Raw genomic sequence first — 23,129 nt, forward strand, 5'->3', positions numbered from 1 at the left:
AAGACTCCCCTTGCCCTCAGGAACGTTACAGCAGAGGGAGGCAGATCCCTCAGCGCACACCATGTCATGGGAAATGTGGAGTTTCTGGCCCCGGTGGCTGCTCTTTCCCTTTAAGGGCACAGAGCTATATAACCTGCAGGGATCAGAGACCGGCTGTGTCGGTGTCACTTCCGGCCCAGCCCCCATGGGAAGCCAGTTTTCTAAAATGTCAGGATGGTGAAGGAAACCAACAGAGGGCAGAAGAATAGTAAAGGGACCAATTAGCACACAGAAGTGTATCCAAACCTAGCCAGAGGCTGAGAGCATACAGTGCCATTTCCTCTTGCAAGTTTCCAGCATGTCACCTCAAAGGCAGTGCTGTGTGATACGTGCTGCCATGTGCTGCAGGCCACACTCCTGCAGTGCAAGCTGGCTGAGTCAATCACTCTGTTTTGTAGACCAGATGTTCATTCCCTCAGCACTAGGAAATTTGGAAGAAAGGACCATGCCCTCCTGCTCTCATCCTTTGCCACCATGAAAACTGGTATGAGGATGCTCCCCATTTACCATGCACCCAGTGCACCTGGGTTGTGTAAATTCTGCCAGCTCAGGAACACACTGGTTGCTTATCAGAAGTTCAAGGTCTGCAAGTAATTTAAAACATGAAGGTCCAGCCTACAAGTCCATGGAATATGAGGGGACACAGTGCTTGGCGTAAGTGCACTGCATTCTGGGACCTGTAGTCTCCATAGGCCGTATTTCCCTACAGAAGGTGAGGGTGACTATGTTAGAATGCTATAGGCCATATTTGGCCCAAGGCGTGCACCTTGGATGCCTCTGCAGCACACCCTCCCTTGCAGCAAGGACTGTACTGGATTGATAATTTGGCCCCTTCCTAACACGAATGATACATGCACTTCAACATGAGGCTCTATTCAGCAGCCCAAAGAAAGTAGCAAAACATCCCTTATGCCTTCTGGTCCTACAGACACTACACCCTGTTACTACCACCACCACCATCCCCTCCCCCCACCCCTCACCTTCCAGCCAGGACTGGGTCTCCAAGAACTCATCTGTCATGTCCTCCAACAGCCGCTCACTGGGGATACTGAGGAGGACGGAGGAAACTGCAGACAGGAGGCCCTGACGCACATACCTGATGGAGAAGCAATGACCCAGTGAGAGGCTGCAGCTTCTCTCTTCCTTTCACCTACACACCACATTAGCTGCTCTTCTCTACACAGTGTTTTACTGCAGTGCCCTCAAGTTTCTCACAGATGGCTACTGCCAGCACAACCAGACTCCTAGTGAGCAGGGATTTAATCAGAACTGGCAGGCCTGGTCCCCTTGCTCAGCTCTATGCTGCCACGCAGCAGATCTGGGGCCAGTCTCTTGCTCCCTGGACCAGAAGAGGCTGGGAGCCTGTGGAAGCCTGGGCTGGGGGTGAGCAGAAAGGCTAAGATCTGCTCAATACCCTTCCAGCTGTGATGGTTTAAAATCACAACCATTCAGTTACTCTGAGCTCCTACAGAAAAAATATCTTGCATGGTGAAGCCACCTCAGGGATAACTCAAAAATGGGTCCAAAAGACTTCTGCCATGCTTCCTACATGCACTGACTGCACCTCTGGACAGAGAAGACATTCGAGAGGTTTCAAATCAAAAGGTGAGTGAGGTGCCAGGACACAGGAGTTGGCAATGAAAGCTCCACCTTAGCCAAAACTATCGTGGCTGCTGTGATACTAGGGTTAAAGGAGTGTTTAGTGCTGATGGGGCTCCCAAGGACAGCCCCATCTCCTGCCTACATCAATCTCTTCTGCCTGCATGCGGCACTGCAGGCTTTGCTCTCATATGGAGCAGGGTGGGGAAGGGGGCAGAGGTGAGCAAAGAGAATGGTGCATTAAATCATCCACATAGGCATCAGGCAATACTCTCTCTGTCTGAGATTGAAAAGTCCCAGTAAGAGCACCTGGCCCTCGAGCTGATCATCTTCCCATCACCAAAATAACCATAGAAACACACAACTCACGAGTCTGTGTGGAAGCGCAGGGTCCAGACGAACTCCAGCAGTGACTTTCCCATGGCAGCAGCTGCCTGCATTGAGGGGAACACAGTGAATAGACAGCTTCTCACACACTGACCCACAAGGGATATTGATTTGTCCATGTCCAGGACCACATACAATGGGAAAAAGTCACCCAGATGGGTCTCTGGGGAACTCAATGCCTCTTATAGCAGTCAGCACATACTGGGGGCTTTTCCTCCATTCAGGCCCCTCTTGGGAAGCAGGAAGGTAACTCTTAACTCCATTTTGCAGATGGGGAAATAGGCAGTAAAGATACATGCCCAAGTACACACAGGGAGCAGAATGCAGGATTCCTAGCTCCCAGCCCTGTTCTCTTTCCAGCATCTGCTAGCTGCTCACTGGTATGGCATCCCCCTACACACGGAGGTCATTCCCCAATGAGTGCAGCAGGCACCATGCTCCAATGCCACTTCAAAGGCCATCTCGGGGCTCACCCCCACTGCAGTCAGCAAGTGCTGCATTATGGGCCTCAACTTCCTTACCACAGTGTGGATGGCAAAGTACATCAAGATTGCCAGAGTGTGCGCCAGCCTTCCCAGCACAAGGTGATCGTCTCCCAAAAGGTCAAAGGTCACCAGAGGCCTGCAATGCAAGAGACACGGTTCCTTTGGGTTGGCAAGTTTTCTTATTGCCTTTTCAAACCTGCCAGAATGTGACTTGGAAGGTCAACAGGAAACACTGTGTCCAGCCCACCGACCGCTACACCTACCTTCATGCCTCCAGCTTCCACCCCGGTCACACCACATGATCCATCGTCTACAGCCAAGCACTGAGGTACAATCGCATCTGCTCCAACCCCTCAGACAGAGACCAACACCTACAAGATCTTCACCAACCATTCTCAAAAACTACAATACCCACACAAGGAAATAAAGAAACAGAGCCAGACGTGTACCCAGAAGCCTCCTGCTACAAGACAGGCCCAGAAGAGAAACCAACAGAACTCCACTGGCCATCACCTACAGTCCTCAGCTTAAACCTCTCCAACGCATCATCAGTGATCTACAACCCATCCTGGACAATGATCCCTCACTTTCACAGACCTTGGGAGGCAGGCCAGTCCTCGCCCACAGACAACCTGCCAACCTTAAGCATATTCTCACCAGCAACCATGCACCGCACCATAACAACTCTAACTCAGGAACCAACCCATGCAACAAACCTCGATGCCAACTCTGCCCACATATCTACACCAGCAACACCATCACAGGACCTAACCAGATCAGCTACAACATCACCGGCTCATTCACCTGCACGTCCACCAATGTTATATATGCCATCATATGCCAGCAATGCCCCTCTGCTATGTACATTGGCCAAACTGGACAGTCACTACGCAAGAGGATAAATGGACACAAGTCAGATATCAGGAATGGCAATACACAAAAACCTGTAGGAGAACACTTCAACCTCCCTGGCCACACAATAGCAGATGTAAAGGTAGCCATCTTACAGCAAAAAAACTTCAGGACCAGACTCCAAAGAGAAACTGCTGAGCTCCAGTTCATTTGCAAATTTGACACCATCAGATCAGGATTAAACAAAGACTGTGAATGGCTATCCAACTACAGAAACAGTTTCTCCTCCCTTGGTGTTCACACCTCAACTGCTAGCAGAGCACCTCACCCTCCCTGATTGAACTAACCTCGTTATCTCCACACTGATTTATACCTGCCTCTGGAGGTTCTTACCCACGAAAGCTTATGCTCCCAGTACTTCTGTTAGTCTCAAAGGTGGCACAGGACCCTCTGTTGCTTTTTACAGATTCAGACTAACACGGCTACCCCTCTGATACTTGTGTCCAGCTGGTCACTGGCAATCTCAGTCCTGGAGACAGTGGCTACCAAAGTAAAATGGAGAATGCCTCCCACCACATCTACAGGCTCCCATGTGCCCCCCAAAGTGTGCGGAGAACAACACTGCTCACCATCTGGCCAGGGGAACTTTTGACTTGGCTTGCTGGTGAAGTCTGGCTGAACTAGGAAGAAATACATGCAAATGCCAGGTCCCGTTTTCTTGTTGTAAACAATCAGAACTGAGACAGTATTAATGCTGTCTGTAACATGCCTTCCTCAGGCAGGTTAGGACTTTGCCCAGGCCCTTAATTACCTTAGAGCATCCTTACCCGACAAACATTAAACTGCTGCCTAGATTTGGTCAACTATGAATCCAAGCACCTGGCAAGGTGAAGGAAGCAACACTGTGGCCATGGGGGCTATCCAGGGCCACAGACTGCAGCGCCTTACAGTTGAGATGTAATAGCTTGTAGGAATGTTGCCTGATAACCATGCATAGCACCAAAACTTCAGTCATGTCCTTCCACTACTGAATGAACTGTCTGGACTGTTTTCAGAGTAGCAGCCGTGAACTGTCTGGACTGTTAGTGTCAGAGCCCCCTTGTGGCCATTCAAAGGAACAACTGCTTAGCATCCTCCAAAAGCAAAGCATCACTCTCCATGCTCCACCTCTTTCCCAGACACAGAGCCCTGTCCATCAGACTCCTGGAGTAGGCTAGAGCCATCCAAATGCTTCTCCGGCATCCCCCATTGTACCTCCTGCCTACACAGTCCTGCTGACAGCTTATTTTTATTACTATAGTTTCAATCAGGGAAGTGTATTTAAGGAGGATCTCAAAATACTTAACAGATGTTCATTCTTCCTCATCACCCCCCAAGTAAATTAGATCAGAGTTTTCCAGAGGACTGGAGAAGGGCAAACATAGTGCCTGTCTTTAAAAAGGGGGGCGGGAGGGAGAGGATCTCAGAGACTTATGGACTGGTCAGCCTAACTTCAATACCTGTAAAGATACTGGAACAAAGTTTTAAATTCTCAATTTATAAGCACCTAGAGGAGAGGGGTTATAAGTAATAATTAATATGGATTTGCCAGAACAAATCATGCCAAACCAACCTACCTTTCTTTTGTCAGAGTTCCTGGACTTGTTGTTGGGGGGCAAGCTGCAGACATGATATATCTTGATTTTAGGAAGGCTTTGTCCCACATGATATTTTCATAAGCAAATTAGGGAAACGTCATCTACATGAACTTACTATAATGGGGGTGCATTACTTTTAGTACAGCCTTTCAAAAGTTGTTATCAATTGTTTGCTGCCAAACTGGGAGGGTGTATCTAGTGTGGTGCTGCAGGAGTCTTTCCTGGGCCCGGTACTATTTAATATTTTTGTTATTGACTTGGATATTGGAGTGGAGTATACGATTATAAAATATGCAAATGACACCAAGTTGGGAGGGATTGCTAGCCATTTTCATTGATACTCCTGGAGCTTCCTTACTGCTAGAGATGGGCTGACTAGTACCGAACACAGTCTAGTGCTTCTGTTCTCTGATCAGTTATAGACAATGAACATGACAATCTGAAGAGTTCTTTTTTTTTTTTTTTTTTTTTTTTGAAAGGATCAGCCCTGTGATGCTGGGAGCTCCATATTCCCCAAGGATACATGGGGCTTCAGTATTACCCACAGATAGAAACCAGGAAAACAGGAGATTCTGCTGAAATTCAGCCTCCTGAATTGTGGGTTCGTTTCCTAGCCCCAATACAACTAAGGCATGGCTTGGTTGTGCTCAGTACACCGCAGAGCAACTGAAAGAACCCCGGCAAAGTGATTTCCTATTTTAATCATTGCTCACTGCTCAAATCTATAACCGAAGTAGGATTCTCTACCATTTTCTCTCCCCACCAGTGCACACATACATTTGCCTTTGCATAGCCACTGAGTATAACAGGCCCTGTTTAAGGGCACTGACACGTTTGTTGGAGGAAAATAATCAGATGGACTTTGAAAACTGGTCCAGCAGAACTTCTTCAGGGGCTGATCCATGGTCTACTGAAGTCAGTAGAAATCTTTCCACTGAATTCAATGGGCTGAGGATAAGGCCCTGAAAACCACTGCACATTACTGACTAGTGAATTAGTCAATAGGAAACTATGAGCAAAGCAGGGGTATTATAGTCAAGTAAGCTTTGTCCAGTTACTCTGACAACTAGTATTATTTATGATATTTCTGAATGTACTGTAGTTTAAAAAAAAAAAATAAGGAAGGAAGCTGCCTTGATATGAACCATTACAGCAGAGCCGTCCTGCTACAATAAATCTCTAAGAGGGAAAAACCCACCAGTGTGTGTGCAGACTAGCAAGCATCTAGCCTCCATTTTATCATCCTCCAATAAGCAGACCAGGAATAGCTCAAGATCCAATTTCACTGACTCCAAACATGGGATAACAAGACCTGTAATTCATGCAAGGTCTGGTCTGCTCTAATCCAGCTCCAGAAGGGTTGGCTAACAGCACTAACACCACACTTAGGCTTACAAAGAAGGCTATTTCCATTAGCCCTGCTTGTTAGCATACATTTTCTTGCTGCAAAGCTGTTTGCTCAACTAGGCATACATTTCCAAGAGTGACCAGTAGTTTAGGTGCTTCCATTTCAGGATGCCCAACTTGACACACCTTAGAGCATCCTGGTTTTCAGAGGGCAGGTTCTCAGCACTTTCTGAAAATGAGGCCCCTTTAAGTTGTCTCAATTGGGCTCCCAAATCCCTAGTTAATTCTGAAAACACAAGCCCTCGTCCCAATTCACTGCTGTATTATGGTCACTTTGGGAAGATACAGAGCCTAGGAATTTGAGTTGTGGACTGGTATGTGGCTCTCCAGAAGTTCTATTCCTGACTCAGGCACCAACTCCCTTGGGGGCCTTGAGAAAGTCACCTCACCTCTCTGTGTCTCAGTTCATTCACTGATGACATTAACAGAGCAAGGTCAAGGTCCACCCTCGCAGTCATGTGTTGCCATAGTCCCTTGGTAAGTCAGGACCCCAAGGCACTTGCCATCTCACCTGTCAAAGTTCTGAATCAGGGGGAAGAAGAAATGTCCAGCTAAAGAACTGAATTTGTTTGGGCCACAAGCTGGTTCCACTAGAGACTGACCCTGTCCAAAAGAGAAAAGAGGTTTAGAGAGGAAACAGTCAGCTGCAGTAAGTGCCTCTGAAGGGGTTACACGACCTCACTCCTCAGTGCTATCAGACCTAGCTGCTGCAGAGAGCACCGTAGTAGCATTTTTTTTTTTAGCACTGAAGTGTCTTTTGTACCTTGCAGTGTCCTGACCGACCACTGCTGCTCTCCTACACTCCTGACATTGCCCCTGACTGGCATTTACCAGCTGGGCCTACACTGGTTCAACACTGCATGCTTGAGTCAAATTCCCCAGAGTTGGCTTCCCCATTTCCAATTCCTCCTCATCCCCATCTCTGAGGAGTTCTACACAGTCTGGGTCCAGCCCTGTGGTATGGGAGGGGGAAAACTTGAGGGGAAGCAAAGCAACATGCACAAGATAAGCCTCACTTCTGAGCCTCACCTCCCAGCACAGGAGGTAAAGGAGCTCTGGGAGTTAATCAACAACTTCTATCAATGCAAGACAGAGGGAAGCTATGGGGGTTAGAGATACAAAATGGAGGTGGTTGGCTCCCAGGATGGGACTGGAGGAAGGGGCTCAGAAATGAGTGGTGGAGCTACAGCCCCGTCATGGGGGTAGGCAGAGGGCAGCTCTGTGGACTGGAAGCACTGAGTGGAGACTGGGAGCTCCCAATGTGAGGCAGGGAGTTCAAGATATAGAGACAGTCCCCTCCCAACATGGGGCAGGAGTGGGGGTGCAAGTGCTTCAAGGAGTTGGATGCAGTCCCCTGCCAAGGAGACGCAGAAGACTGTGGAATTCTTTTTTTAAAACCAAGTTACCCAGCCCTTTCATGATGCTGCATTGGTCCCTGGCCTAGATAGGATTCTGGCAATTCTCAGAGTTAGCCCTACTGCAGCTCTCTCTGCTTTGTGGTATGAGGTGCTCCTGTATTTCCATTGTTGAGCAACCTAGCCTCACCTTCGCCAAACGGTGTGTCTTGCTTTTGATCCTCTCATCCACAATCCTTCTCCAGTTCTGGGAGCTGTCACTGCCAGAGACGGTCTGGATGCAGGGACTCTGGGTGCTGCAGGGTTTATTTTTCCCAGAGGCCTGGGGCTGAGAGAGTTCCTGAGCAGCCAAAGCTAGGACCTAGATAAAGGGAAAGAGATTCCATTAGAAGACAACAATTCCTTCTCCCTAACAAAGAGACTAAGAGCAACAGTCACCTGCACTGAGCTTGTGGGAATAGGGCGGGCACAAAAGAGCTCAAGTGAGGGTGGAAGGACTGACCCCAGAAGTTTGAGGCAACCGAGTGCCTCTGAGATGCTGCAGAGGGTATTCTGCGGAGGAGCTTACCTGTCCAGGCTGAAAAGCAGACAGCGGCTCCTTCTCTAGGTACAGTAAGTGAAGTGGGGTTGCAGCATGGGGAGGGTGCCTGGTTAAGAAGTTAATCAGGCAGTAGACTGAAAAAGCACCAGGAAATTTTAGTAAACTCCCTAAAAAACACTGTCTGCTTCCAGACAAGTGGTCACCATCCTGGCCTATGCGTTGCTATCTCTTTCCTCCCTGGTTCCCATCACAGCTGTACAGTGCGTTAACCTTTGAGGGCAGGAAATGAAGGGCAGTAACTGATGTTAACGTAACAGCTTCCCCCAGGCTGCTCCTGCTTTGCCCCATTGTCCTTTTTAATCAGGAGTCTAGGGATTACCCCAGCTCCTCTCTCAGAGACAGGTCTGATGCAACAGGGGGACTCATGGATGGGAAGGTAAAAGGAAGGGGAGGAGCTAGAGAACAAAGAGGAAGGAAGAGGTGAGTCACTTACATCCAGAATGTCCATGCGCTGATAGAGACTGTAGTTCAGGGAATAGAACTGGGAGGTCAGATACTGCACCACCTGCACCAAGCCAGGGAATAACGAGCATGAACCAATAATTGGGGAAGAAGCCTGCTCCCCCCACCCCTCCCAACTCCTCCCCGAGGGCTGGAGTTCTAAAGAGGAGAAATCCTAACTCCTGTTAGTAATAAACCAGGAAAATCCACAAATGGGGGAGAACCACCATCCGAGCACGGGAAATTCAGGGACTTGCACTGCCACATCCTCCCAAGAGGAAGCCAATACCTACCAACATGATTCTGCCATTCTATAGCACCTTCCACCCAGGGTCTCCAAGTGCTCTGCAATCAGTAACTAATCCAACCTTAGCACGTCTCAGAAGCAAAGAAGTCTCCTTTCACAGATGCGGAAACTGAGGCACAATGAGGCTATGGGACTTGCCCAAGGCTAGCTAATTTGCCCTGAGACACACTCACATTTCTCCATCACCTCTGGACACTTCCTATCCAATCATTTCAATTGTCTAAATCTCTAGCCCAGAGTTTCCCTCTCAGCCACTAACCCTCTAACACCTTGGCTCCAATCATCCCAATGCAGATACTCGTTCCAGTTCATGGCCCAGCTAGTGAGGAGGCAGGACAGCTCTTCACACAAACTCAGCCTGCTCCCTAAAGGGTCATCCAGCCTGCCATCATGGAAACTGCTTCTGCCATGCCAGCAAGAGACACCAGCTGCAATTGCTCAAATCCTTAAGCCTGTGCCTATTACGAGGAAGGAGAAGCACAGAGACTTACTGGTACTGGATCTGTGATGGTGACAGCCACTAGGGCTCTCTTACGGAGCTCCACAAAGCCTTCTATGTAGGTCTTTTCCTCCAGGTGCAGCAGTACTTTAGCCAGCTCCATGCTCACCTGCACAAAATACAAAAGCAGAGAGGCCACCTGCTGGGCAGCAAGCTCTTCCCTCTCCTGAGGGTTTACAAAGGAAGATGCAGAAACAAACTTCATCTTGGCTGCCTCTGAGAGGACTGGACATGAAGAGGCAGGGCCTGACTATCAGACACAGCAGAGGACATGACAAGCCAGGGTGCCACTGAGATAGGACTGCTCAAAGCAGTGACTAACCACTTGGTTGACATCCATGCCCCTTTTAAACATGGCTTTTGGAAGAACTTTAGTGGCAAAGAATGGAAAAGACACCTCAGTAAAACCTACAGTGCATGTGTGCAGTAAGTGATCCCTCTAGTGGCCAGCAGGGGCGGCGACTTATATTCTCTTGTGGTGCCCGGGCTCCAGCAATATTCAGGGCTGGGGGCCGGGCTCCACCAATGTTTGGAGTTGAGTCTCTCTCCTGGCCCCTGCCTACCCCCCACCCCCGGAGCGCCCCTGCCTGAGTGAAAGCCGCACAGCTCTCCCTGGCCTCCACTGCCAGCAGCTACAGGCCAGCAGCAGGCTGAGGCAGCTGCTGCTGCTACTGTACCTCAGGAGGGAGAGGGGGAGGGAGAGGGGGAGGGAGAGGGAGCACACACGTGCTTGGCAGCCCTCCCCTCCCCAGACACCAGACGCCGAGGGGGCTTCCGGCGGGAGACATCTGGAGTGGACCTCCATGACTCACCTGAGCAGCTGCTGGGGCTTCGGTGAGTGTTTGACCCTGTGATCCACCCCCCTCTCCCCTGCAGCCACCACTCCTGCAAACACTGGGCAAGGGGCAACCCCACCCAGGGCCGGTGCAAGGAAGTTTCGCGCCCTAGGCGAAACTTCCACCTTTCGCCCCCCCTCCCCCGCCCCCAGCTAACCCCGCCTAGGGAGACTCCCCCCGCGGCAGCTAACCCCGCCCCAGCTCAACTCAGCTCTACCTCCTCCACTGAGCACACCGGCACCGCTCTAATTCTCTCCCCTCGCAGGCTTGCGGCGCAGATTGGAAGAGACTTAGAGCAGGGGCTGTGTGCTCAGCGGAGGAGACAGAGTGGAGGTGATCTGGGGCGGGGAGGTGATCCCCTGTGCACGTCCCCCCACCCCCCATTACTGCGGGCGGCCCTCCCCATGCACCCCCGCCCCAGCTCACCTCCACTCCACCTCCTTGCCTGAGCAGGCTTTTAGGCGCCCCCAACCACTAGGCGCCCGCCTAGTTTGCCTAAATGGTTGCACCGGCCCTGCCCCCATCCCCAGTGAGGCTATGGCGAGAGGCAGCAGGGGAGGAAGGAAGCCACATGTGATGGCAGTTCCCTCCCCCCCCCCCAGCACCTACCACCCCCTCCCAGGCCCCCAAACTCCCTCCCAGAATCTGCACCCCCAGCCTACACCCAAACTCTGTCCCAAAGCCTGCAGCCCTCACCCCCCACCTACACCCCCAGGCCCTGCCCCAGCCCAGAGCCTGTAGCCAGCCTCCCTCCAGAGCCCCACCCTTTTCCCTAGCCCAGAGCCTACAACTAAACTCCCTCCCAGAGCCTGCACCCCCACCCTGTGCCCCAGCCCGGAGCCTGCACCCAGCACCCAAACTCCATCCCAGAGCCTGCACCTCAGACCCCAACCTCTCAACTGTCTTACACCCCAATTCCCTGCCCCAACCCAGGGCCTGCACCCAAGACCTCCTCCCCCAACCCAAACTCCATCCCAGAGCCTTAGGCAGGTGGGGGGCAGAGTTGGGGGGGGGGAGGGGGAGGCTCTGAGCGTTCTGGACACCACCAAAATTTCTACAAACCTACCGCCCTTGGTGGCCAGCCCACACAACAGAATAAGAACTTACAACTGCTACCAGTTACATCTCTTGTTCAGTTGGTAGAGGCCCATGCTTTTGGCACTGAAAAGATCCAAATTCAGTCCCTGCAGATGACCCATGGTGAAGAGCCATTGCATCAGCACCCCCTAGTCCCAATTTCTCTCTGCCCACCCAGGCTCTGCATCTTGACTAGTCTGCCCCAAACATCTCTTGATGAGGAGCCAGAAAGAGTGGAACACAATGGGTCTGATGAAAGCATAAAGACATTTTGTTGTCTTCTGATTTGCATTGCTGCACCTGCTTAGGCTTCAAAACTGCTCCACAGGCAGCTCTGCTCGCCCTGGACAAAGTGTGCCACTTCCAATATACTCCTCAACCCGAAGCTCACTGGAAGGCTCTACCTGTCTCCTGGTCTCCATTCCCACTGCAAAAGGATTCCAAAAAAAGACAAGAAGAGCCAGCTGCCATCACCATGGTCTGTCCCAACTCCAGGGCAAGTCAGCCTGGTCTGTCGCTCTTTATGTGTTACCGTCTTGCACTGTGTTATGCCTAGCTTCCTTCTGAGGCCAAGATGGCAACCCTCTGACTAAAGCCCATTGGAACAGCTCATGAGGCCTTACCTCTCTTGTAGTAGCTGAATTCCTTCGAATCAGACTCTCCAAAACCTTCATTGTAGCTTCCCACTTGTCCATGTCTTCAGATCCAGTTAGGACTAAAGATAAACAAAAACCAACCACTTCAGTTCTGCTGACCAGCTGAGACAATGTTTCTACTAGCAAGAATCCCAGAGATATCCCCTCCCTTCCTGCTCTTCAAGAGAAAGTTGCAACCAAGGCCAGATGTAGAAATTCAGCATCTAGTGTAAGAACCTGGATAGACAGGGAGATAGTTTGTATGGCCCCGAGTCTCCCCTGCTCTAACTAGTCTCTTCCATCAGGAAGAAAACACCAACTCAGCAGAAAGATCAGACACTAGAAACTAAACTGAGGTTACTTAGGCCTGGTCTACACTACAATGTTAGGTCGACATAAGCTGCCTTGTGTAAGCTTAGTTGTGCATGTGTCTATGCTTAAATTTGTCTCCCACCGACGTAAGCTCTCCATTAGGCCGACATAGTGACTCCACTTCTCCAAGTGGCATTGAGCCATGGTCAGTGTACTGAGGTCAACAGTGTGAATGTAGACATCTATGATGACCCTAACAGTCCTCCAGCAGTTGTCCCAGAATGTTCAACACTGACCACTCCAGTCACACTTCGTGACCTCTAGGGCAGTGGAGTTCACGGAGTCCAGAAGTCCCATCACCCTTTAAATTCCCTGCAAACTTTTGAAATGCCTTTTCCTGACTGTCCATCTTGGTGAGCACACCTAGCAGATCTCCACTGTTGTATGCAACTGCCCAGCTGACTACGCTGGTTGTATGTTCCAGATCCACTCCAGGCCATAGTGCATCTCCTGGGCCTGTGGGGAGAAGAGGCTATGCAAATCACAGCTATAGACCAGCCAGAGAAACATGGACAGCTATGAACACATTGCGCGGGGGATGCAGGAGAAGGGGGATGCCAGGGATCAGCGGCAGCACTGCATGAAAGTGAAGGAACTGCAGCAGGCATATCAGAAACCTTGGGAGCCCAACAGTCAATCTGGTACTGAGCCGCAGACATGACGCTTTTACAAAGAGCTGCATGATATACTTGGTGAAGACCCCACTACCATCCCGCACAGCACCGGGGACACCTCTGAGGAGCCTAAGTCACAGGCCACTGCATGAAAGGAGGCGGAGGAGGAGGAGGATCATAGCATCATAGGACTGGAAGGGACATTGAGAGGAAGGGGACATGCAACTGGGGTGGTCCAGCTATGCTCAGAGCCAGGATCTGTTTGAGATTCCAGTGCAATCCAGTCAGTCCCAGCAGTCAAGCATACGCAAGCCCGATGCAGGGAAAGGAACCTCAAGTGAGTGTGTAAATTAATTTCCCATTTCAATGATGGCACCCCCAACTTAGCAGGATCACAGCTGTGACATTCCCCAGGGTGCAACCTGAACTGTTGTGTCCTCTAGCCTGGGATGCCTTTTAGATTGCTTTGCTAATAAAACAGCAAACCCCTACAGGCTCTGTTCACTCCCAGCCACCAGCATGCAAAGTCACTCCCAGCTGAATACATAAATGATATGCCCTGCCATCCATGAACAGATACAGGGAAACACCCACATATCCCTCAGTCCCAGCCTTGCCCCCCAGAAATGTACTGTTCACTAGCCCACTGGAGGGTACAAGCTCATAAATTAGTCCAGCATTTCAACAAAGGGTAATGAACATGCACTAGCCCTGCTGACCCGAGCTGAGATTTCCCAAACACTTCAAACACACACACTGGTTTAGATAAAAGAGTAAAACAAGTTCATTAACTTGAGAAAGATCAAATACGTGATTTACAAGTGATAAGGCATAAAAGTCAGAATTGGTTACAAAAAAAAATAATATGATAAGCATGTAAGCTAATTCCTAAGCTTTACCAAGGCTAGTAAGTTTAAAAACAAAAAGGTTTCTCTCACCCAAAAGTTTACAACTGTCTATACTGGCTGGAAGAACTCCAGGCCAATACCACTCTCCCCAGTTCAATGATGTCCTTTTGTCTTTCAAGCAGGGAGTGGGGAAGAAAGGTATCTAGAGGCATTTTTCCCCCTTATAAATCTGACCCTTTGTACTGGAAAAGTCTTTCCTGGGTTATGGGGTCAGGCAGTTCCATGGCATAAGTGAGCTGCCAATTGTCTTTCAGGTGAATTGTAAATTTCTTATTTCCAACTCCCCTGCTGATGGATCTGTGATTAAGCATCAGAGAGGTAGCCATGTTAGTCTGTATTCACAAAAACAACAAGGAGTCTGGTGGCACCTTAAAGACTAAAGGCTTGTCTACACTGGCAATTAACAGCGCTGCAACTTTCACAGTCAGGGGTGTGAAAAAACACACCCCTGAGCGCAACAAGTTGCAGCACTGTAACGTGCCAGTGTAAACAGTCCCCCAATGCCGGGAGCCACGCCCTCGTTGAGGTGGGTTTTTTTAAGAGCGACCACGCAACTCACGTTAAAGCGCTACCACGGCAGTGCTTTCGCATTGCCAGTGTAGACTAGCCCTAACAGATTTATTTCGGCATAAGCTTTTGTGGATAAAAACCCCACTTCTTCTGATGCATGAAGTGAAAATTACAGATGCAGCCATAAATATACTGACACATGAAGAGAAGAGAGTTACCTTAAAAGTGGAGAACCAGTGTTGACAAGGCCAATTCAGGTGGGCCTTAAGTGGGCCTGACTGGTATATAAGGGCAGTCAGCAGCGAACCAGCTGAGCGGCGAACAGCAGAGGCTAACAGAGGGAGTTTGCCTGGGGAGAGCTCACTGAGGCTTTCATCTGCAGGTTCCTCTGAGTAGTTCCTGCAACAGTTGAGGAAGCTCTTAAGAGGACGGTGATATAGAAGGTGAGCGATTAGCTGTTGTATCCTGCACAGGTTGTGCCATGTTTGTCTGTACAAAATGCAAGCTGGTCTCCATATTGGAAGAGAAGGTTCGACGGCTGGAGAAACGAGTATCTACTCTGCGCTGCATAAGAGAAAATGAAGATTTCCTGGACAGACATCAGGAGATGCTTCTACAGCCACAATGTTCTGAAGATTCAGAGCAGGCGCAGCAGGGACAGAAGGATTGTGAAGGGGTTTGGCAGCATGTGACCTCCAGAAGGAGAAAGAGGAGTGTCCACGCACCAGCAATGGAGATACAGGTGAGCAATCGTTTCCATGTTCTCTCTACAGGTACTAATGAGGAGAGTGGACTTGATGACCCATCTGAGGGAAGGGAGCAGAAGGAGACTCCACCAACTGGAAGGCAAAAGATGCACAGTCCCAGGGATGGGGGTTCCATGACCACCACTCCCAAGAGGAGGAGAAGGGTGGTGGTGGTCGGGGACGCCCTCCGCAGGGGGACTGAGTCATCTATCTGCCACCCCGACCGGGAAAACCGAGAGGTCTGTTGCTTGCCAGGAGCTAGGATACACAATGTGACTGAGAGACTGCCGAGACTCATCAAGCCCTCGGATCGCTACCCCTTCCTGCTTCTCCACGTGGGCACCAATGATCCTGCCAAGAATGACCTTGAGCGGATCACTGCAGACTACGTGGCTCTGGGAAGAAGGATAAAGGAGTTTGAGGCGCAAGTGGTGTTCTCGTCCATCCTCCCTGTGCAAGGAAGAGGCCTGGGTAGAGACCGTCGAATCGTGGAAGTCAACGAATGGCTACGCAGGTGGTGTCGGAGAGAAGGCTTTGGATTCTTCGACCATGGGATGGTGTTCCAAGAAGGAGGAGTGCTAGGCAGAGACGGGCTCCACCTAATGGAGAGGAAAGAGCATCTTCGCCAGCAGGCTGGCTAACCTAGTGAGGAGGGCTTTAAACTAGGTTCACCGGGGGAAGAAGACCAAAGCCCTGAGGTAAGTGGGGAAATGGGATCCTGGGAGGAAGAACAAGCAGGAGAGCGCAAGAGGGGAGGACTCCTGTCTCATGCTGAGAAAGAGGGACGATCAAGGAGTTCTTAAGTGCCTATACACAGAGGCAAGAAGCCTGGGAAACAAGCAGGGAGAACTAGAAGTCCTGGCACAGTCAGGGAACTATGATGCGATTGGAATAACAGAGACTTGGTGGGATAACTCACATGACTGGAGTACTGTCATGGATGGATATAAACTGTTCAGGAAGGACAGGCAGGGCAGAAAAGGTGGGGGAGTTGCGTTGTATGTAAGAGAGGAGTATGACTGCTCAGAGCTCCGGTATGAAACTGCAGAAAAACCTGAGAGTCTCTGGATAAAGTTGAGAAGCGTGAGCAACAAGGGTGATGTCGTGGTTAGAGTCTGCTATAGACCACCAGACCAGGGGGAAGAGGTGGACGAGGCTTTCTTCTGGCAACTAGCAGAAGTTGCTAGATCGCAGGCCCTGGTTCTCATGGGAGACTTTAATCATCCTGATATCTGCTGGGAGAGCAATACAGCGGTGCACAGAAAATCCAGGAAGTTTTTGGAAAGTGTTGGGGACAATTTCCTGGTGCAAGTGCTGGAAGAACCAACTAGGGGCAGAACTTTTCTTGACCTGCTGCTCACAAACAGGGAAGAATTAGTAGGGGAAGCAAAAGTGGATGGGAACCTGGGAGGCAGTGACCATGAGATGGTCGAGTTCAGGATCCTGACACAAGGAAGAAAGGAGAGCAGCAGAATATGGACCCTGGACTTCAGAAAAGCAGACTTTGACTCCCTCAGGGAACAGATGGGCAGGATCCCCTGGGGGAATAACATGAAGGGCAAAGGGGTCCAGGAAAGCTGGCTGTATTTTAAAGAATCCTTATTGCGGTTGCAGGAACAAACCATCCCGATGTGTAGAAAGAATAGTAAATATGGCAGGTGACCAGCTTGGCTAAACAGTGAAACCCTTGCTGATCTTAAACGCAAAAAAGAAGCTTACAAGAAGTGGAAGATTGGACAAATGACCAGGAAGGAGTATAAAACTATTGCTCAGGCATGCAGGAGTGAAATCAGGAAGACCAAATCACACTTGGAGTTGCAGCTAGCAAGAGAGGTTAAGAATAACAAGAAGGGTTTCTTCAGGTATGTTAGCAACAAGAAGAAAGTCAAGGGAAGTGTGAGCCCCTTACTGAATGAGGGAGGCAACCTAGTGATAGAGGATGTGGAAAAAGCTAATGTACTCAATGCTTTTTTTGCCTCGGTCTTCACGAACAAGGTCAGCTCCCAGACTGCTGCACTGGGCAGCACAATATGGGGAGAAGGTGACCAGCCCTACGTGGAGAAAGAAGTGGTTTGGGACTATTTAGAAAAACTGGACGTGCACAAGTCCATGGGGCTGGATGCACTGCATCCGAGGGTGCTAAAGGAGTTGGCGGATGAGATTGCAGAGCCATTAGCCATTATTTTTGAAAATGGCAATCGGGGGAGGTCCCAGATGACTGGAAAAAGGCTAATGTAGTGCCCATCTTTAAAAAAGGGAAGGAGGACAATCGGGGGAACTACAGGCCAGTCAGCCTCACCTCAGTCCCTGGCAAAATCATGGAGCAGGTCCTCAAGGAATCAATTATGAAGCACTTAGAGGAGAGGAAAGTGATCAGGAACAGTCAGCATGGATTCACCAAGGGGAAGTCGTGCCTGACTAACCTAATTGCCTTCTACGATGAGATAACTGGCTCTGTGGATGAGGGGAAAGCAGTGGATGTGTTATTCTTTGACTTTAGCAAAGCAGTCTCCCACAGTATTCTTGCCGCCAAGTTAAAGAAGTATGGGCTGGATGAATGGACTGTAAGGTGGATAGAAAGCTGGCTAGATCGTCGGGCTCAACGGGTAGTGATGGATGGCTCCATGTCTAGTTGGCAGCCGGTTTCAAGCGGAGTGCCCCAAGGGTTGGTCCTGGGGCAGGTTTTGTTTAATATCTTTATTAATGATCTGGAGGATGGTGTGAACTGCACTCTCAGCAAGTTTGCAGATGACACTAAACTAGGAGGCATGGTAGATACACTAGAGGGTAGCGATCGGATACAGAGGGACCTAGACAAATTAGAAGATTGAGCCAAAAGAAACCTGATGAGGTTCAACAAGGATAAGTGCAGAGTCCTGCACTTAGGACGGAAGAATCCCATACACTGCTACAGACTAGGGACCGAATGGCTAGGTATCAGTTCTGCAGAAAAGGACCTAGGGATTACAGTGGACGAGAAGCTGGATACGAGTCAACAGTGTGCTCTTGTTGCCAAGAAGGCTAACGGCATTTTGGGCTGTATAAGTAGGGGCTTCGCCAGCAGATCGAGGAACATGATCGTTCCCCTTTATTTGACATTGGTGAGGCCTCATCTGGAATACTGTGTCCAGTTTTGGGACTCACACTACAAGAAGGATGTGGAAAAAAATCAGAAAGAGTCCAGCGGATGGCAACAAAAATTATTAGGGGTCTGGAGCACATGACTTACGAGGAGAGGCTGAGGGAACTGGGATTGTTTAGTCTCCAGAAGAGAAGAATGAGGGGGGATTTGATAGCAGCCTTCAACTACCTGAAGGGGGGTTCCAAAGAGGATGGAGCTCGGCTGTTCTCAGTGGTGGCAGATGACAGAACAAGGAGCAATGGTCTCAAGTTGCAGTGGGGGAGGTCCAGGTTAGATATTAGGAAACACTCTTTCACTAGGAGGGTGGTGAAGCACTGGAATGCGTTACCTAGGGAGGTGGTGGAGTCTCCTGCCTTGGAGGTTTTTAAGGCCCGGCTTGACAAAGCCCTGGCTGGGATGATTTAGTTGGGAATTGGTCCTGCTTTGAGCAGGGGGTTGGACTAGATGACCTCTTGAGGTCCCTTCCAACCCTGATATTCTATGATTCTATGAATTCAGTCAGGGTGGATGTGGTCCACTCCCAATAATTGATGAGGAGGTATTAATACCGAGAGAGGGAAAATTGCTTTTGTAGTGAGCCAGCTACTCCCAGTCCCTATTCAAGTCCAAATTAATGGTATTAAATCTGCAAATGAATTGTAGCTCTGTGGTTTCTCTGTGAAGTCTGTTTTGAAGTTTTTTTGTTGAACGATGTGAGTAATGGCTGCTATGACTCTGCAATGGACATGTGACCAGCCCACATGACTCTGGATTCCATTGTGGGAGCATGTATTTTTCCACAAACTGGGCTGGGAACTGTTTTTTAAACAAAGGGTTCCCTCCATATTCTAAAGCTATACAAGGCAGGAAGTGACATCTATTCTTCTTCACTCCCCACAACTGAACACCTGAGAGAAGCTCCTAAAGAAAGACTTGGAATGGGGGAGGGGATCCCAAGCTGCAGAACAAATGCAGCTTATCCCTTAAGAATCTGCAAGCCTGCCTGTATAATAAGCCAGGGTTGGAATTTGCTAATTCATATCCTATCTTTCTAGGATTTTAGGCTTAGTGTGTGGTTTTATTTACTAGAGAATCTGTTTGTTATCCCTAAAAAAAAAAAAAAAAAAAAAAAAAAAAACCACACACACACAGCCTGTTTCGGTAGTTAATAAACTTGTTTATATTTTAACCTAAACCTGTGTGCCTTTAAGTAACTTGTCTGGGAGAAAATCTCAGGTTGGTTACCACAAATGTGCATATTCCTCTCCACATTGAGGAAGGTGAGGACATATTAATGAGCTTACATTGTGCAGATCCCTGTGCAGTACAAGTAGACATAATTTCGGGTTTATACTACAGAGGGGCGTGCGTGCCTCAGGAGCTGGGAAACTGGCTGGGGTCTGCTGTTTGCATTCAGATAGCCCAGTCTGGGTGAGTGGTGCTACCTGCTGTCATGTTGGGTGATAAAAGGGCCTGGGTGAGGCTAGCTGTGTCCCCAACCTAGTTGTGTGCGTGTCTTAAAGAGATGCAATTCCCACAGCTTCCAGACTGCACCTCAGGGGTGACAACCCATCACACCTGTATTCAGTGCCACTGCCCTAGACTCAGTTTCACGCAACTGAGCAATTCCCTCCTCATTTCTTTCATCCTGGCGTGCCACACGCACCCTGGCTGGTGCGGAGAGTGGCGGTGTGCACAAGCACTCCCAAGCAGAAGTGTCAATCAGCAAGTCTTGTTTAAAACTCTAGGGGAGCAATGGAAGGGAATTCTGAAACTTAACTTTCACTTTCTATTGTGACTATAGGGACAATGGTACCTCTCTGTGTTTTATCTGTAGCTACTGCCATTGCAACCTTGAGGAGTTCCCCCTCCAAACCCGCGGAACGCCTGAGCCAGAAAAGGAGGAGAAAGAAGAGGACTTGGGATCATATGTTCAGGGAGATCCTTCAAGCCACTGCTGCATTGGACAGTGAGCACAGGGCCTGGAGAATGAATATTGCAGACTGTATGGAAAAGGAAAGAGCAGACAGGAGAAAGGCCCAGGAGAGGGAGATGCATCAGGACATAATGGGGTTTCTCTAGTTGCAATACACAGGTGCTGCAGACTCTTGAAGATCTACAGGTTCAACAATCCCGGGCTGGACTCCCTTTGCAGTCCATAGAGGACTCCAGTATAACACCTCCCTACAGGCCCCCTCAACATTCCACATGGCAGCAGGGGCCACATCCCTATCCCGACCTCTCCCCCACCAGAGGACTTTAAGGACAACCAGAGCCTCATGTACACTGACCTGAGTGTGCCAAGGTTGACATACATGTAGCTAAAATAGACATCAATGTTCCTTCCCCTTCTTTAGGCTTTGTTTCATAAATTAAGGTTTTAATGCATTTGTTTTTAACTTGCACAGAATTGTTTTTGAAGTGTTTTCATTACTCAATAAAAAACTATTGTTTGGAAAATAATCCATCTTTATTAGTTCCCAACCTATGCTACATAATGCCTGGCAGCAGTAAAAAGCACCACTTAGAAGTTATGTCACAATGCACAAAAGACTCATAGGATCAGTGGCACAGCATAATCATAAATGCACAGAAAGTACCACAACATTAATAGGTTCATTGTCAGTGTTATGTACACAGATGTACACCAAGCAGCAGGGCCAGGTAAAGCATAGGACACCAGAACGCATTACTGTGGCTTGCTGTTAGAGTGCTCTTGCAAAGCTTTCATGAGCCATATAGCTCTGCACTGAGCTTTTCTCCTAGACTGTGTCTGGCTGTTCAAACTCAGGAGACAGACGCTCCACCTCCACCCTGGCAGCAACTGCAGTGGAACCCCGCTATAACGGGATCATTGGGGTCCAAAAGATTCAATCGCGGTAAACGCGGGGTTGCGTTATAGCGGGGTTCCACTGTACTTGTGTTCAGCTTCCACACCCTGGCTAAGGGGAGGGAGGGAGGGCAGCCAGGGCTTCCTTCAGCCAGGGCGCTCGCCACTCGGCCCCTCCTGCCGCCAGGGCCCTGATTCCTGGGAAGACACTTGGGATTGCCGGCTGGGGGAGACCGAGGCCGCGGGGCTGGCCGCGCTCTGGACGGCGCTCTGGCCAGGGGAGTGGGGCCCCCAAAAGACAACCGCCACCGGCCTGCCGTGCTGACTGCCGGGAGGGCTCCGCCCCACTCTGCAGCCCACTCCCAGCAGGGTGCTCCCCTCCTCTGCACTGCCGCCCCCTACATCGGTCAGCGGGGAGGAAAGGACGCGGGCTGGAGCCGGCCCTGCCGGGGACAGAGGTAAGAACCCCAGGGGCGCGGCAGGACTGCAGGGAGAGTTGCTCCTGCTGCAACTGCTGGGGCATGGATCCCAAAAGCCCCGCGCCCACCAGACTTGCCCCGCCCCTGCTGCAGCCGCCGGGGCCAGACTCACCCCACATTATAAACGAATTCGCGTTATAGCGGGGCGCGTTATAGCAGGGTTCCAGTGTATTCCCCCTTTGCTTCACAGATTTTATGCAGGACACAGCAGGCAGCTACATCGATTGGGATATTTTTCCTCGCTGAAATCCATTCTTCTGCCAGCACCCCTTCAATCTTCCAAAAGCACACCCAACTGCCATGCTGCACCTGCTGTGCCATGAGTTCCCTCTTTCTTTGGTGCGGTCGAGGTGGCTGGTGTATGGCTTCATGAGCCAAGGGAGTGATCCTTGGGGAGCCCAGGATCACTGGCATTTCACGATCGCCAGTGGTAATCCGCCAGTCAGGAAAGAAAGTGCCTGCTTGTAGCTTTCCAAACAGTCCTGTGTTCTTAAAGATGCGTGCGTCCTGAACCTTACCTGGCCAGCCAACACTGATGTCGGTGAAGTGTTTCTGGTGACCCACCAGCACATGCATAACCCTAGAAAAACAGCCCTTTCTGTTGATTTACTCTGTGGCAAGGTGGTTTGGTGCCAAAATAGGGATGCATGTGCATCATCTATCGCTCCACCGCAGTTCGGGAACCCCACTGCTGGAAATCCAACCATTATATCCTGCACATTGCTAAGTTTAACAGTCCTGCATAGCAGAAGAAGATTAATGGTCATGCATATGTGCATGACAATGGCCACCACAGTGGATTTTCCAACTGCAAAATGGATTTCCCAATGACCACAGTTTCCGAAGTGCAATCACCATTCACTTCTCCACTGTCAGTGCAGCTCTCGTTCTGGTGTTGCTCCATTGGATGGCTGTGGCAAGCTTGGAACACAGATCGAGGAATGTGGCCTTGCACATCTGAAAGTTATGCAGCCACTGCTTGTCATCCCAAGCCTGCATTACGATGTGATCCTGCCAGTCAGTGCTTGTATCTCGGACCCAGAAACGGCACTCCACCATTTGCACCTGCTCCGTGAATGCCACCAACAACCTTGAATATGGTTCTCACTATGTCCCACAGCAATCTGCTCTTCAGCAAATCGTCATGTTCCTCGGAGCTCTTCTTGTGACTGCAAATACCCAAGTATCATGCATACTGTGCTTGCAATGCTCATGACAATAATGCATGCTACATGCTTTGGTCAGAGATGGTGGACAGCAACAGGCCCCAGGCAGGTTCTTTGGGTTTTCAAAATAGGCATGAAAATGATAGCATTAGGGGGTGGAGAAAGCTGCATGATGGGAACTTGATCCTGCAGTAGCAGTCACCCTTGCGCAATTTTTTTCTGCCCT

At 49.9% G+C, this 23,129-nt stretch overlaps 1 protein-coding gene across 6 annotated transcripts in view; it reads right to left on the bottom strand.

Moving 5' to 3' along the window:
• TELO2 (telomere maintenance 2) overlaps window positions 1-23,129 on the bottom strand; it is an 83,655-nt gene that overhangs the window by 41,730 nt on the left and 18,796 nt on the right. For 5 of the 6 annotated variants that reach the window (XM_054041955.1, XM_054041953.1, XM_054041956.1 and 2 more), the window contains exons 13-20: window positions 12,146-12,237; window positions 9,602-9,718; window positions 8,796-8,867; window positions 7,952-8,122; window positions 6,918-7,009; window positions 2,547-2,646; window positions 2,008-2,072; window positions 1,020-1,135 (exon numbers count right to left, since the gene is read on the bottom strand). In XM_054041955.1, the coding sequence (XP_053897930.1) occupies window positions 1,020-1,135; window positions 2,008-2,072; window positions 2,547-2,646; window positions 6,918-7,009; window positions 7,952-8,122; window positions 8,796-8,867; window positions 9,602-9,718; window positions 12,146-12,237 (825 nt within the window). Of the gene's footprint in view, window positions 1-1,019; window positions 1,136-2,007; window positions 2,073-2,546; window positions 2,647-6,917; window positions 7,010-7,951; window positions 8,123-8,795; window positions 8,868-9,601; window positions 9,719-12,145; window positions 12,238-23,129 lie in introns of those variants that run through there. The other variant, XM_054041957.1, reaches the window with a different exon arrangement.

The sequence above is a fragment of the Malaclemys terrapin genome, chromosome 10 (genome assembly GCF_027887155.1).
Source record: "Malaclemys terrapin pileata isolate rMalTer1 chromosome 10, rMalTer1.hap1, whole genome shotgun sequence".
In the NCBI taxonomy this organism is placed as follows: Eukaryota; Metazoa; Chordata; order Testudines; family Emydidae; genus Malaclemys; species Malaclemys terrapin.